General features: G+C 52.4%; 1 protein-coding gene across 1 annotated transcript; it reads left to right on the top strand.

Moving 5' to 3' along the window:
* The first annotated feature begins 660 nt into the window (after window positions 1–660).
* On the top strand, window positions 661–9413 carry LOC121445605 (semaphorin-7A-like). Its single transcript, XM_041647754.1, has 13 exons — window positions 661–805; window positions 1300–1341; window positions 1668–1760; window positions 1957–2044; window positions 2195–2305; window positions 2858–2997; window positions 3498–3682; window positions 4459–4567; window positions 4659–4857; window positions 7411–7538; window positions 7724–7878; window positions 8018–8079; window positions 8395–9413. Exons 4-13 carry the CDS (start codon window positions 1957–1959, stop codon window positions 8754–8756), a joined length of 1539 nt encoding a protein of 512 aa, XP_041503688.1. The 5' UTR covers window positions 661–805; window positions 1300–1341; window positions 1668–1760; the 3' UTR covers window positions 8757–9413.
* Window positions 9414–14532: the final 5119 nt, after the last annotated feature.

Consider the following 14532-nt stretch of genomic DNA (forward strand, 5'->3'; position numbering starts at 1 on the left):
GGTTAAAGGTTAGCTTAGGAGACAGAAGCAGGACTGTTGGTTTAGGGGTGCTACCCACCCGCTTTCATGTATTCCTGGGTTGTCTGCTCCTTGGTCTGTTTCCCGACTGTATAATACTGTATAATGGGGAGGAATGGATGTTGAGATTTGCTCCAGGGCTGTAATGGTGCCCACTAAGGGCTGGAGGGTAAGCCAGGAGGGGTTAGAGACAACTTCTCAAAGGAAGATTTGGAGTTGTGAATGCAATGGTTGCCTGGGAATTGGACTCTAAGTGGGGTGCTGTTGGCTTCTGGAAAGGCTGAGAGTGAGACGGACCAGCCTACAGATTCCTTCACAGGACAGAGCTGATGGTTTTCCCGTACCTGCCCAGCCTCTCAGGAATGTGTGTATGTTTGGAAAAGGTGTCTGCTCTCCCCGGGGTCCCTAAAATGCCCCTCACTCTGAGAAAACACACACTGTGGGGGAAAAGACCATGGCTTTGGGTGTGGACGCATGGTTTCTGGAGCCTGCCGTGACCTTCTTTATGTCAGGCTCACCTCAGAGGCCTTGTCTCTGAGCCTCAGGGCTCTGAGCGTGGAACATCAGTTAACCGGCAGAGTCTGGTATACCTGTGGAAGCTCAAGGGTTCTCTGGCTCAGGGTGTTTTTCTCTCTCCTGCACAGGGCAGGACCATGTGGACTTTGGCCAGCCTGAGCCCCACACCGTGCTTTTCCATGAGCCGGGCAGCTTCTCTGTGTGGGTGGGTGGACGTGGCAAGGTCTACCTCTTCAACTTCCCCGAGGGCAAGAATGCCTCTGTGCGCACGGTGAGCTTGGGTCTCCTCTGCCCTCCCCTTCCCTTTCCTCATCCCAGGCTTCTGGTCCTGGTAAGGGCCCTGAGGGAGTGTGAAGGCGCTGGGACATCTTTCTACCGAGGTCCTTCTATCTCCATAACCTCACACACGGTTCCTGGGGGAAGTTACTGTTGGTAGTCCACGTTGGAGTGGAGTCAGGGTATCAGGAGAAAAGCTGGGAGCTAACACATGGCCAGGCAGGTAGTGCTGATGGGGGAAGCCAGGCAGGGAAGCTGGATTCTGGAACCCATAGCCAGCCTTTTGCGATTGCTAGGCTCTGCTCCCTGGTATCACACAAAGAGCCTATGTGACCTTGGGAAATTTGCTTACCCTCGCCAAGTCTCAATTACTTTCCTGGAAGATGAGAATAATGGTCTCATCCAGGGCTTGTCCTATGGCTGCGTGGACAGCCTTTCAGGGACAGTCTCATCCCTCGAAGAGGGACTAACGCTTCTCCCCTCCTCTAGGTGAACATCGGCTCTCCGAAGGGGTCCTGCCAGGACAAGCAGGTGAGCAGGAGGGACAGACCATGGGAAAGGCGGGGACCCTGGGAAGAAAAAGAACCTGAGAGTTGGAGGAAGGGAGGAAACATTGCTTGGCCTTGTATTCTCCAGATTTGTGGGGTTGGGGGAGTTTGGTCAAGTCTTAGGGCCCCTAGTCAGAGGGGGAGACATGGGCCCCCAACATTGGCCTTGTTCAGAGCGGGGAGAGAGTCAGCTGGCCTAGAAGGCTGATCAGCCTTTTGGATGTCTTCTTTCCTAAGACTGAGGGTCCTAGTGTCTGCTGGGCCTGCCAGCGACTCCCACCCACCTAACAGTCTCCTAACCCCACACAGGACTGCGAGAACTATATCACTCTCCTAGAGAGGCGGGGAAATGGGCTGCTGGTCTGTGGCACCAATGCCCGGAAGCCCAGCTGCTGGAACTTGGTGAGAACCCTTCCCATGTGCCCGAGCAGCCCTCATTTCTTGGGTTGGTGTCAGCCCTTTACGGCCAGACAGAGATGGGGGATTCTGAGACCAGCATTACCCTGAGCACAGTCTCTGGGAAAATAGGGTCCTGGCTGGGAAATTGGGTGCAGTGGCTGGTGGTCACGTGGTCATCTGCACCTCTGATCTCCTCCAGATGAATGACAGTGTGGTGGTGCCACTTGGTGAGATGAAAGGCTATGCCCCCTTCAGCCCGGATGAGAACTCCCTGGTTCTGTTTGAAGGTAGAACAGCACTGCCACCCGGGGCCCTGGGAGGGGGCTAATGCACCAGGCTTGGGGTAGGAGGGTCAGCCCCTTGTTCAGTGGCCCGAGCCTGGGAGGAGGACTTATAGAAGTTATTGCCCTTATCCACATGTCCTCCTACTATTCCAGGGGATGAAGTGTACTCTACCATCCGGAAGCAGGAATACAATGGGAAGATCCCTCGGTTCCGCCGCATCCGGGGCGAGAGTGAGCTGTATACCAGCGATACAGTCATGCAGAGTGAGTCAGATTGGGTTGAGGGTGGACCAAGGGGTGCGAATGTCCAGGATGGCAGATTCTATCCTGATATATTTCAAGAGGACTCCCTGAAAGGCACAGACCTGGACAGCCAGGACTGAGGAGTTTGAGTTTCTGGGAGGAGGAATTGTAAAGAGGCTGTCGGGCCAGAGAGGTCTGAATTATTCTGGGAACAAACACAGGGGAAGCTCAGACCTAGCACGAGGCTCAAGAGCCAAAGTTCATCTTTCTCATGAGCCTGTGTTGGGCAGAGGGCCCCATCTTCCTCATTAAGGCTCTGTTGATTAGGCAGAAGTGACATGGGCACCCCAGGGGGTTTCCTGCAGTCCCCAGGCATGAAGTCATTGCTCCTGGGCCCATGACATCTTTGTAGAAGAGGACATAACAGGTGTGGGGTATTGCTTTAGAATCAAGGGCCCCATGGGGCCTTAAGTGCTGTTCTCGATTCATATATATCTGGGAGAGGTGTGCAAGGTTAATGTGTACCCCACACAAGTTTCTGGCCTCATACCCTATCACCCATGTCCTTGGCAGACCCCCAGTTCATCAAGGCCACCATTGTGCACCAAGACCAAGCCTATGATGATAAGATCTACTACTTCTTCCGGGAGGACAATCCTGACAAGAACCCAGAGGCTCCTCTCAATGTGTCCCGAGTGGCCCAGTTGTGCAGGGTGAGCCAGATATGTGAGGGGTGGCTGGGTGAGTGAGAAATGTGTCTGTATATCTACAATAGGGGTGAGTGTGCATATGTGTGTGTTTGCATGCATGGCCCTGTGGGAATTTGTGTGCCTGTGAATGAATGTGGTTTAGCGTCTGTGCATATCGGATATACGAATATATGAGTTCATAAGTACCCGTGTGTTTACCTGTGTGTGTGTGTTTGTGTGGATTTGCTGTATTGTGTTTTTGTACAAGTGTGCATAGGTGAAAGTAGCAGATGTGTCTGATCATGTTTGCTATGGGGGGCCCAAGAATGTTCACCCGCAAGACCCCAACGTGGGTCCTGGCACACCAGGCTGGAGCCCACCTGAAAGCTTGTCTAAGTCTCCACAGGTATCAGCCCCTGGTAACCTGCCTTGTTCCTCAGTAGCCTGGGTGCAGCAGTTGTCTTTGGTGTACCAAGCAGCCCAGGCAAGTACTGAGGAGCATCTTCTGTCTTCTGCCCTTCCAGGGCGACCAGGGTGGTGAGAGTTCTTTGTCGGCCTCCAAGTGGAACACCTTCCTGAAAGCCATGCTGGTGTGCAGTGACCCAGCCACCAACAGGAACTTCAATCGACTGCAGGATGTCTTCTTGCTCCCTGACCCCAGTGGCCAGTGGAGGGACACCAGGGTCTATGGTGTTTTCTCTAACCCCTGGTGAGGAGTAGTTAGTGACATTAGCAGAGACAGCAGGCGTAAGGCTTGAGCTGTTACTAGGTGTGGTTGTCGTAGGCAATGTGATGTGTGTCCTATTGTGTTTTTGCCTTTGTGCACACGGTGTGTGGCCCTGGGCCCTGATTGTATTCCTGCCTATGTGTCCTGGCATGTGTGTGCTCAGAGCTGATACTAGGCCTGGAAAAGACTGAGAGCCCTCTCCTGGGGTGCTGGGTGAGATCGCACCTGCTCAAACACTGCCTGATAATTCACACTCTTTAATCAGTTTCATTGATTGAAAACAAAGCAAACAAGTGTTGGGGGTGGAGAAGAACCCTGCTTAGGCTAATGTGTGGATGGAGCCACATACTGGCTAGGACATGGAGGTCGGGGCTTTGAGGCTTTAGCACCCTGCAGCCTGTGACTGGAGGGCCCAGAGAATGACTTACTTAGCCCATGGTGGGGTTCCTCTTTCTTTAGGTGGACTAGAAAAGGCGACCTTTGAACTCCTTGATGCTGTAACAGAACCCAAGGTTGTGGTTTTAGATTGCAGTGGGGAGAACTTAGTTGAACTTGCCTCCCTCCCTCCTTTTGTTCCTCCCCTGTTTCTACTTTGTGTGATATGCTAGGCACTGGGCTCTGCTTCAGAAATAGTCTGGCTCATAGAGCTTGCAGGCCGAGGACTGTGATTGTGTTCTGTCTGGCATGGGGCTGACCAGGGTAAGTGGAGGTGGGTGTATTCTGGGCCCCCTACTAAGGTGGCTTGTCTATCCTTGCAGGAACTACTCAGCTGTTTGTGTGTATTCTCTTGGTGACATCGACAAAGTCTTCCGTACCTCTTCACTCAAGGGCTATCACATGGGCCTTCCCAACCCTCGACCTGGCATGGTGAGCTGTTGACCAACCACGGCCCAGACCCCAGCCCTTCCTGGTCTCACCTCCCAGTCCCCTACTAACCTACTTCTTTTCTCTTTTCCAGTGCCTCCCCAAAAAGCAACCCATACCAACGGAAACCTTCCAGGTTGCTGATAGTCACCCAGAGGTGGCACAGAGGGTGGAGCCCATGGGGCCACTGAAAACACCGTTGTTCCACTCTAAGTACCATTACCAGAAGGTGGTCGTCCACCGCATGCAAGCCAGCAATAGAGAGACCTTCCATGTCCTTTATCTAACCACAGGTGATGGGCTGTCCCAGAACTCTCTGATTTACTTTGTAAAAATAGATAGGAACCATTCTTTGTTATGGTACATACCTTTAATCTTACTACTCAAGAGGCAAAAGTAGGTAGATCTCGGTGAGTTCAAGGCCAGCTTGGTCCACATAGTGAGTTCCAGACCAACCCATACTATGTAGTGAGACCCTGTTTTTTGTTTTGTTTTTTTTTAAAAAAAGAAAAACAAAAGTTATGGACGGTATAAAGAACCCTGTAGGTAACATTTATGTGGGCCTTTAGGTGTGAACAGAGAATTGAGTGGACAGAGCTACCAGGAGTTAGTGTGTTGAGCTGTGGACGCTCAGGCCGAGAGGGAGGGCTTCCTGGAGGGGGTGAGGCAAAGGGGAAGCTTCCTGAGTTGAGAGAAAAGCATGCACTAGAGCTTGAGGCAGAAATGCGGTGATTGAGCAAAGCCAGGTACAGCTCTGGCCCAGGTGTCTCTCTCAACGGAGAAGGAACCAGGAGAGACAGGGAAAGCTAGCTGGGTGTGTGTGTAGGGGGAGGGACTTGAGCGCTGGACCTCCTGGGAGCCTCTGTCCTGCAGAATAAGGAGCATGGGCCTTCCATTAGACTTTGGGGCTATGCAGGCGAGAGGAAGCATTTGAAAAGTTGGTAGGGCACAAGAAGTTGCTGAAGGCAAAGCTTCATAGAGGCCTGAGATAGCATCTCCCTTTTCCTTCCTGGAGAGGCCTCCCTGAGGGAGGCTGAGTGAATGCCCTGGAGGTGCTCCTTTGTTCCAGAAAGCCTCTCTACACCCTGAGCTTAGTTTGTTTCTACCTCCTCATCCCAGGTCTTGGTCAAAACAGGGGTGGTGTCCTGAAAATAGCCTCGGAGACCATTGTGGGCCTGGCCATAGGCCTTCCTGGAGACTAGAAAGGACCCCACACCTCTGGGACCATTCTTCAGGGCCCAGGCCCCATCCTTCAATTGTTCACACTCTTTGAAGAGGCTTCCTGTTGCTGCTTCACTTTGGGGCTTCCTTGGCCACATTGGCCTGGTTGGAGGCTAAAGTCCTGGGTCATTGTTTGGCTCTTGGAAATCTTAGGGAGAGGAATTTCCCACAGGACATTGGGGACAAGGGAAGAGAGGTCACACAGTGCAGGATGGGGAAGGCTGGACTTGGGCCCAAGGAGCCCTGCTATTCCCTTCCTACATGCCTGGGCTGCAAGCATACTCAGGGAACAGAGAGGGAATCTCTTATCTTCCTGGCGGCCCATGGGAGAGACCAGTTTAGAGCCTGCAGCGTTTAGAAATATTGGGGCCAGATAAAAATAAAAAATTCTCTAGGTCCTCACCAGAGATTGGAAACTCTTACAGTGAGGACTAGCTGTGTGTCTGCTTGTCTGTATGTATCTGTGTCTGTGTGTCTGGGGTGAGAGCAGGGGCTGTGTCTGGGGCTTTGTCCGGTCCAACTAGTGTTTGGCCACATCTCAAAGCCTGCCAGTTCAAACACTGAGCCTAGAGGAACTGTCTCAGGTAGGTATCATCTGACTGCTTTTTTGGGGCAGATAATGCCCTGGGAAATGGGATGGTAAGAGAAAAGAAAGCGGCTATTCTAGAAACTGGGACAGCAGTTGAGGTGGGATTAGGAGGACCAGGGTCAGAATACCCATTAGTCCCCAACAGGTGCCAACGGAGAGAGACAGACAGTCTGGTTATGTGACCTTGGGAGCCCTCATATGGAATTCAAGGTTCTTTTCAGATCTAAGATTTTTACAGAAATTAAAATATCCCTTAAGACTAAGAGCAACGTGGAATCCTGGATTGACTTCGGGAACAAAAGAAGGACATCAGTGGAAAAACCCAAGAATCCCAAATGAAGTCTGTAGTTGAGCGAATAGGAACTCACTGGTGTCAATTGCTTAGTTGTGACAAATTCCCTCCGGTTATGTAAGATCTTCAGCTGGGGAAACTGGGAGAAGGCTAGGCAAGGACTCTATACTATCACTGCAACTTTTCTGAAAATCTAAAATTACTCCTAAAATAAACAATTAAAGCCAGTGTATCCCCCTAAGTACCTCAGAGGCAGGCAAGTTAAAAAGAAAGCCAGAGGTGGGGTTCTGACCCATCTGGGTTCCAATTTGCTCCCCGCTGTTCACCATCTGTGTGACCTTGAGCAAACAGTGCAGTTTTTCAACTCCTCCCTTCCCTTATCTGCAGAATAAGGGAGGTAACGCCTACCTCAAAGGGCAGGGGAGGGAAGGAGTAACCAAGGTAATGTGAGGTGCCAATCCCGTCGTGCTTGTTAATTGTGCAGCCTCCAATAAGCCTTTGGCATATTGGGGGCACTCATGGAGGGGACGGCCTTTTGGGATCAGCCTTGGAAACTTCCAGGCTGCCCTTGGCCTCTATCTTCCTTCTCACTCAGCTGTCCTCACCCCACCCTACCCCAGTCCTGTGACACTCACCTGAGCCATGACTCCTAAACCCTCCCCGCCAGTGTCTTTTCCTAGCAGCCCAGCCTTGAAGAAGGCTGTCTGGCTGATGTTGACTCTCTCCTCTGCTTATTACCCATAGACAGGGGCACTGTTCACAAGGTGGTGGAATCAGGGGACCAGGGACACAGCTTCGTCTTCAACATCATGGAGATCCAGCCCTTCCACCGTGCAGCTGCCATCCAGGCCATATCATTGGATGCTGACCGGGTGAGCTGTCCCACCCTTCCTTGCACCCTTGGGACCACCCAGAGAGCTGTGGGAAGTGGGGGAAGGGCTACTCTGTTTGCAGTTTGCATGTCCTTTCAAGGACCTCCAAGGTGGCAGGACCCCTCGTCAAGGGTCGAGAACCCAGTGGAGGGCTCTGGCCTGACCCAGCCTTGCTCTCTTTGCAGCGGAAGCTATACGTGAGCTCCCAGTGGGAAGTGAGCCAGGTGCCCCTGGATATGTGTGAGGTCTACAGCGGGGGCTGCCATGGCTGCCTCATGTCCCGAGATCCCTACTGCGGCTGGGACCAGGATCGCTGCGTGTCTATCTACAGTTCCCAACGGTACATTGGACAAATCCCTTTGCCCCAAGGAAAGGTGGAACTGAGAATGGGGAGGCACTGATTCTGGGGTCACATGAGGATAAGTGGGGTGCTGCGCTGCAGCCTCCCATCTGCTGATATCTGCTCCTCCTCCTTCTAGGTCAGTGCTGCAGTCTATTAACCCAGCTGAGCCACACAAAGACTGCCCCAACCCCAAACCAGGTATCTCATTTAATCCTACCCTTGGGCCCCAGCAGAGCTACGCCTCAGTTACCTTTGATCCCTTGATCTGCAGAAGGCATGGCCTTGACCTGAGGCCCTGTACCACGTCCTGCTGAGGGAACTCACGTGATATAGGGTGCTTTTGAGAGGGGTGGGGGTGGGGGAGAATGCAAGAAAAGAAAACCTAAAAGTCAGGATCCACCCCTCTCTACCCTGTTCCTTCAGAAGCCTGCTCTAGAAGCCTCATCTGCAGAACTCAGAGGCTCCCAAGGTGCTCTTGACCCCTCCTCATGCCTGTTTCCCCTTCTTCCGCAGACGATGCCCCACTGCAGAAGGTTTCCCTGGCCCGAAACTCTCGATACTACCTGACCTGCCCCATGGAGTCCCGCCACGCCACCTACTTATGGCGCCATGAGGAGAATGTGGAACAGAGCTGTGAACCAGGCCACCAAAGCCCTAGCTGCATCCTTTTCATCGAGAACCTCACAGCCCGTCAGTATGGTCACTACCGCTGTGAGGCCCAAGAGGGTTCCTACCTCCGTGAGGCTCAGCACTGGGAGCTGCTGCCTGAGGACAGAGCCCTTGCCGAACAGCTAATGGGCCATGCTCGGGCCCTGGCCGCCTCCTTCTGGCTGGGAGTCCTGCCCACACTCATACTTGGCCTGCTGGTTCACTAGGGCTTCTAGGAGCGTGGGGCACCCCAGGCTTCTGTAACCCAGGAGTACTAGAAATAAGTCACACTCACAGCCGGCCGGCCCGGGAGCTCGTTGTCCACCGATTCTTCCAGGGGTACTAAATAATCCAGTGGGGGACAAAGGGCATGGAGATGTCCAGCCGCAGGCGGCTGCTGGGGCCCAGGTGGGGTAGGGACAGTGAGGGACTGCAAAATGAAGGCATCGACTGTGAAGCTGGGCCATCAGTGACCCCAGACTTTATCTTCCCAAGACTATTTTTCAAAATCTCCTCACACTTGACTTCGTGCAGCGATGCACTTGGCCTGAGAGCCCAGCAGCCTGGCAGTGGCTTTGGGAAGGAAGTTGGGGCTCTCATCTCTGGACCTTGGGGCCCAGGCCTGGGTCCTTTGGGACCACTGTGCCCAACTGCTTCCTTCCCTGCCCCACTGCTGGGTGGCCAGTGTTCCTGCAGACCCAGGCTGCTCCTCTGCACCTCCCTCACAGCCTGGGTCCCACCGGACAGCGCCTTGCATGTTTATTGAAGGATGTTTGCTTTCCGGACGGAAGGACGGAAAAAGCTCTATTTTTATGTTAGGCTTATTTCATGTATAGCTACTTCTGACTGCATCTGTATGAAATACCAAAACTACATGCTGGGGGGCGGGTAGAGGGAGGGCTTGGGAAGGGAGGGTGGGGGCTCATCCCAGGCTGGGGCTCCCTGGGATGGAATTGGAGTCCAGGGATAGGCATGGGTTTGAAGAGCGTGGCATGAGCTGGCTCTGCCCCGAGAGCCCAGTCTGAGGGCATGAGCCTCCAGTATGGGGTGGTTAGGGAGGGGTGGGTGAGGGAGACAGGGGAGAGCGAAGAAGAAAACTGAGCCCTAGGTAGATTTGCCGTGGTCATTTTGAAGGAGGAGCCGGGTCCACAGGGGGAGGTTCCAGGACTCTGCCCTTGGCGTTGGGGGTTGGGGGGCAGGGGGAGACTCCTCCCTTCCCTTCAGCCCCCTTCCCCAGGGGCTGTGCTTCCATGCTCCTAGCCTCCCACCTTCAGCTCAGGACATGTCCTAACTTAGGCTAAACTGTGAAAATTCCCGTGGAGATGGCCCAGGCCGAGCTCTCCAAGTGGGCCTCCCTGCCCCCAGTCCATGGATTTCAGCAGAGAGCTGACCCTTCTCCAGCTGTGTCTGGGGTGGGGCCTGGGGCCGGGGGCCTTCCAGCTTCCGTCCCTTATCTCTTCTCAATGCACTTTAATAATGTAACATATTACTAATAAACAAGCTATTTATTTACCTCTGCCTGCTCCCTGTCTTCCATGTCTGTGGCGCTGAGTGGGGTGAGCCTCCTGTTGGTCACTCGGTGCCTCTTGTCTGCGAGCATCACTGTCTCAGTTTTCCCAAGTGATTCTGCTGGCAGGCCGACTCAGAGGACCTCAGCCAATGAAGGGAAGAAACAGGGGATGTGAACTTGCGGCCACTCAGCAAACCTCAAGCCTGCAGCCCTTTCCTCCCATAGCTTGAACGGCTTAACCTTCCAAGTCTCTGCTTCCCCTGGGAGACCTGGCCAGAATGGCTCTAGAGGCAGCTACCAGGCCTCCCATCTGAGAGGGGAAACTGACCAGTGAGGACCTTTAGGATACGCTGGAAGGCTGTGTGCAAGAGGCTGGTGGGGCCAGGATAGGACCAAAGAATGGTTGTTTGCTCTTGGTCAGGCAGCTTGGAAAAGAGAGTGGGCTGCATGCCATTCTGCTCTAACTCGAGCATCCCCTGTTAGAGAAAGGATCAGAGCAGAGGCAGGTGAGAAAGGGGAGGAAATGAGGAGGCTGCTCAGTGGATGGAGGTCAGTCAGGACTAAGGACAGTGGCTACGGGATAGATGTGGGGATAATACCTGACAGCTCAGAAAGGAGCCCAGATATTCCCCCTTATGACCTTCCCTATGGTTGGTTTTCTCTACCCCATGAAAAAAAATTATTATTTTAGCTGGGTGGTGGTGACACATGCCTTTAATCCTAGCATTGGGGAGGCAGAGGCAGGAGGATCTCTGAATTCGAGGCCAGACTTGTCTGCAGAGTGAGTTCCAGGACAGGCTCCAAAGCTACACAGAAAAACTCTGTCTTGGGAGAAAAAAAAAAAAAAGAAAAACAACAACACCCCCACTCCCAAGATTTATGTGTATGGATGCTTTGCTGCATACATGTTTGTGCATCATATGCATGCCTGGTGCTTGCAGAGACCAGAAGAGGGTGTTGGATCCCTTGGAAGTGGAGTTACATTGGATAGTGGGTAGTAATAAGTCACCATATGAGTGCTGGGAATTGAACCTGGGTCCTTGAAGATCAGTCATTGCTTTTGACCACTGAGTCATCTCTCCAGCCCTGTCTGCCCCATTTTGTTTTTGTGTCTTTGTCCATCTGGGGCAGGGACCAAGGTCTTTGGAGCTTCTTAGGAGCTTTCCTACTGAAGTAGTAACTGCTGGAGAGGGGTGGTTAGCCTATCTGGGACAGTTTCTGTGAGTCAACCTAGCTTCTAGAGAGCTATGAAAGATTGGGAAGGCCCTAACCCCCAGCATTTTCTGTCCACTTGGGCCAGCCCAGGGCTGATGATTGTCCCACTTTTTTTCTCCCCCAACTCTGTCTTCCCAGGGTGGCCAAAGTGGTGCAAGTGGGTGGGACTGTGGGTTTCCAGGTCTCCCAGGAATCCAGATCTGTGGCCGGAGCAGAGTCCTCAGCTGCTGGCGCCTGCTGTGGTTTGGGACGGTTTCTGCCCTTCAGAGCCTCCAAGGCTCTAGCCCGAGTTCTCTGGCTTACGGTAGCAGCTGTTCTTCCGGCTTACAGTAGCAGCAGCAGCAGCAGCAGCAGCGACAGCAGCACTAGCACTTCGCAGTCTTTCCTGGAAGATATCAGATAAGGGAAGGAATGAGCTTCAGCCTCCCAGTAAGCAGAGCAACTAATGAGGAAAACGGTTTTAATCCTGATGGCTCCTGGGCCATGGCTGACCTCTGGGCGGTCCCTGTCTTCTCTGTGCCCCAACAGCCTTCCTCTTCCTTCGTGAATGCTCGGGGTATCCTGATGTGCCAGTAGAAGGGACCCAAGTGACTGAGCACACTCCTTTGTCTCTACAAAGGAGACTCAGCCAGGCAAGAAGCCTTGTGCATCCAGGCGTGAAATGAGCCCATGTAGATCCCATGTAAATGAGCCATCCGGGAGCAGGCAGTTGGGGACAAGGTTCTTGTCTGTTTGCCCTGACGGGTGATCAGCATCCGGGACTTCAGGCTGGCAGTGGGTAGACAGGGCTGTTTAGCTAGGCTCTGCGGCCAGCAGACCTGCTGTGAGGATGGCCACAGGATATCCACAGTGTAAGGGTTGGCTGTGGATGAAAATGAGTCTCATCCTTCTGCCTCTGTCTTATGCATTCTCTCTAGGAAGCAGAGAAAGGGCAAAGTCTGTGAGGGACCAAAGGCTAGCTACTGGGGAGCTCAACTGGAGACTTTCCTGCTCCCTGCACCCAGCCTGTTTCATATATCTGAAGGGCCACACAGACAGATGTGCCTATACATCCTACCCCTTCCTGGTCTCCTGGCAGGGAATAGAGGCCTGTTTGTCTTCCAAATCCCTTTAACTACTCCATCTCTCTGCAGGCCCATGCACTCTGATCTACCATCATATCTCCGATCCTACCTTTCCATCCTCCATCTATTGTTCCTGGAACTCCCATGCCTTGGCACCTGTGTTCTGTTTCCTTGGGATGCCAAAAGGATGCTTCCAGAAGGAGGTTTCCTGGTGACCTGAGATTCCCCAGAGGGCCCTGGTCTCATCATTCCTCAGCTTGCTTGCCACCAGAGCAAGCAAAAGGCAAGAAGTATTTGGAAGAACGTACATAGATGCAGACCCCAAGGTATCCCAGGAGAAAAGGCGCCTACCCTGGAGCCCCTCAAAGACTAGTAGGGAAGAGAAACCAGGGGCTAGATGGTGACCGTTGGTGAGATGACCCTAGGTCAGAGGTAGGAGCCTACAAGTCACCCAATCTACCTGGTGATGCTTTAGAGGATGTATACCCCCCCCACACACACACACACTCTCTCTCTCCAGATAGAGAGTGGCAGTGGAAGAAGAATGAACTGTTTTTGCCAAGGTAGGGGTCAGGGTGTATGGACTTGTGGGCCTGGCTGGAGTACAGTGAACTCCGCAAAGGCAGGAAGCCTTCCCAGAGCTGCTTGCAGCAGTAGCCTCAACCCGTGGGCCAGTCAGTGCCTTTCCCGGTAGGTGCTGCATACGCTTTGGTGAATACCTAACTGAGATGAAAGGAAGGAATGCTAGGAAGTGAGACTGGATAGCTTCATCATGTGCCAGACCCCGGGAGCTAAACCCCAGATCTTTAACCTACGGGAACCAAGGAGTCACTGAAGGACACTGAGCTGGGGTAGGGGAAGCAGTAACGAGAACAATGCTAAGGATAGGTCAGGTCTGAAGATCTCACATCCAATCCTTAATCTGCTTCAACCAAAACACCACACTCCTCCTCTGGAGTTCAGAACTTCCAAAGCCTAATTTTAGTCTGTCATTCTCTAGCTGAAGAAGGATATGGAGCCATCTCAGCTAGGGTGGGTGATCCCAGTGAGGGTGCCAGACAGGAGGTCTGTGGGTGTGGGCTGGTAGAAAGGGATTGACAGCTAAATCAGCCTCAGGAAGCTCTTTCATGTTGGTGTTGGTTAGCTAGGGGAGGAAGAAACTTTGGGGGGAAAAAAAACCAAGTATATTTTCAGGGTCACCAGTGGCGGCAAGCCAGTCCCACAAAGGGAATGACACAGGACCACATCCTGGAGGCACTCTGTGCCAGAACTGCTGGCCTTGACCGTGACAAGGATTCTGCACTCAGACTGCTGTTGCTCCAGGTTAAGCACAGTGAATGGGCTTAGAGGCTTAGAAGCGAACACACCCTTAAGGTTGGGCCTCCATCACCTTGGACAGAAGCAGGCTTGTTACTTGACGGAGCTATTGCTCCTGCAGCTACAGATGTCGCGGATCAAGTGTGGCCTTTCTTTCTCCATATTCAGATGAGTGCTTTTCTCCACACGGGTACCCTTCCAGGGTCACTGTGCCCTTTAAGTGTGACTTATCTGATGTAAGATGTCCAGCAAGGGTAAAGACACAACAGACTTCAAAAATCTAAATATAGAAAAAACAGCTACGTGGACAACACATTGCAATGATAGTTTTTAGTTTTTTTGTTTTTTGTTTTTTGCTGTTGTTGTGGGTTTCTTTTGTTGTTGTTTTGTTTTTGAAGTAGTGCCTCACTATGTAGCCCTGGCCTGGAACTCACTGTATGCACCAGGTTGGCCTCAAACAGAAACTGCCTGCGTCTGTCTCCCAAGTGCTGGGATGAAAAACATGTGCCCCCATACCTGACTATCTATTTTAAAATGTATTTATTACTTTTGTTTACATATAATATACACACCTCTGTGACTTTACATGCACATGTGTGTATAGATGTCCCAGAAGCCAGAGGGTACTGGATCCCCAGGAACTGGAGTTACAGCTCATTGTGAGCTGCCTGCTGTGTGTGGGAGAGGACCCAGGTCCTGTGAAAGAGCAATATGTGCTCTTAAAGCTGAGCCACCTCTCCAGCCCCTTCCCATCTAGTTATTTTATTTTTATTTTTTTTTTTTATTTTTGAGACAGGGTTATGCTATGTAACTCTGGTAGGCCTGAAACTCACTGTATAGACCGTGAACTCTCACGGGATTCTTCTGCTTCTGCCAGATTACAGATGTGTGTCACCA

This window comes from Microtus oregoni, unplaced genomic scaffold (assembly GCF_018167655.1).
Source record: "Microtus oregoni isolate MIOR12 unplaced genomic scaffold, Mior012 000226F_ref0000253, whole genome shotgun sequence".
Classification (NCBI taxonomy): domain Eukaryota; kingdom Metazoa; phylum Chordata; class Mammalia; order Rodentia; family Cricetidae; genus Microtus; species Microtus oregoni.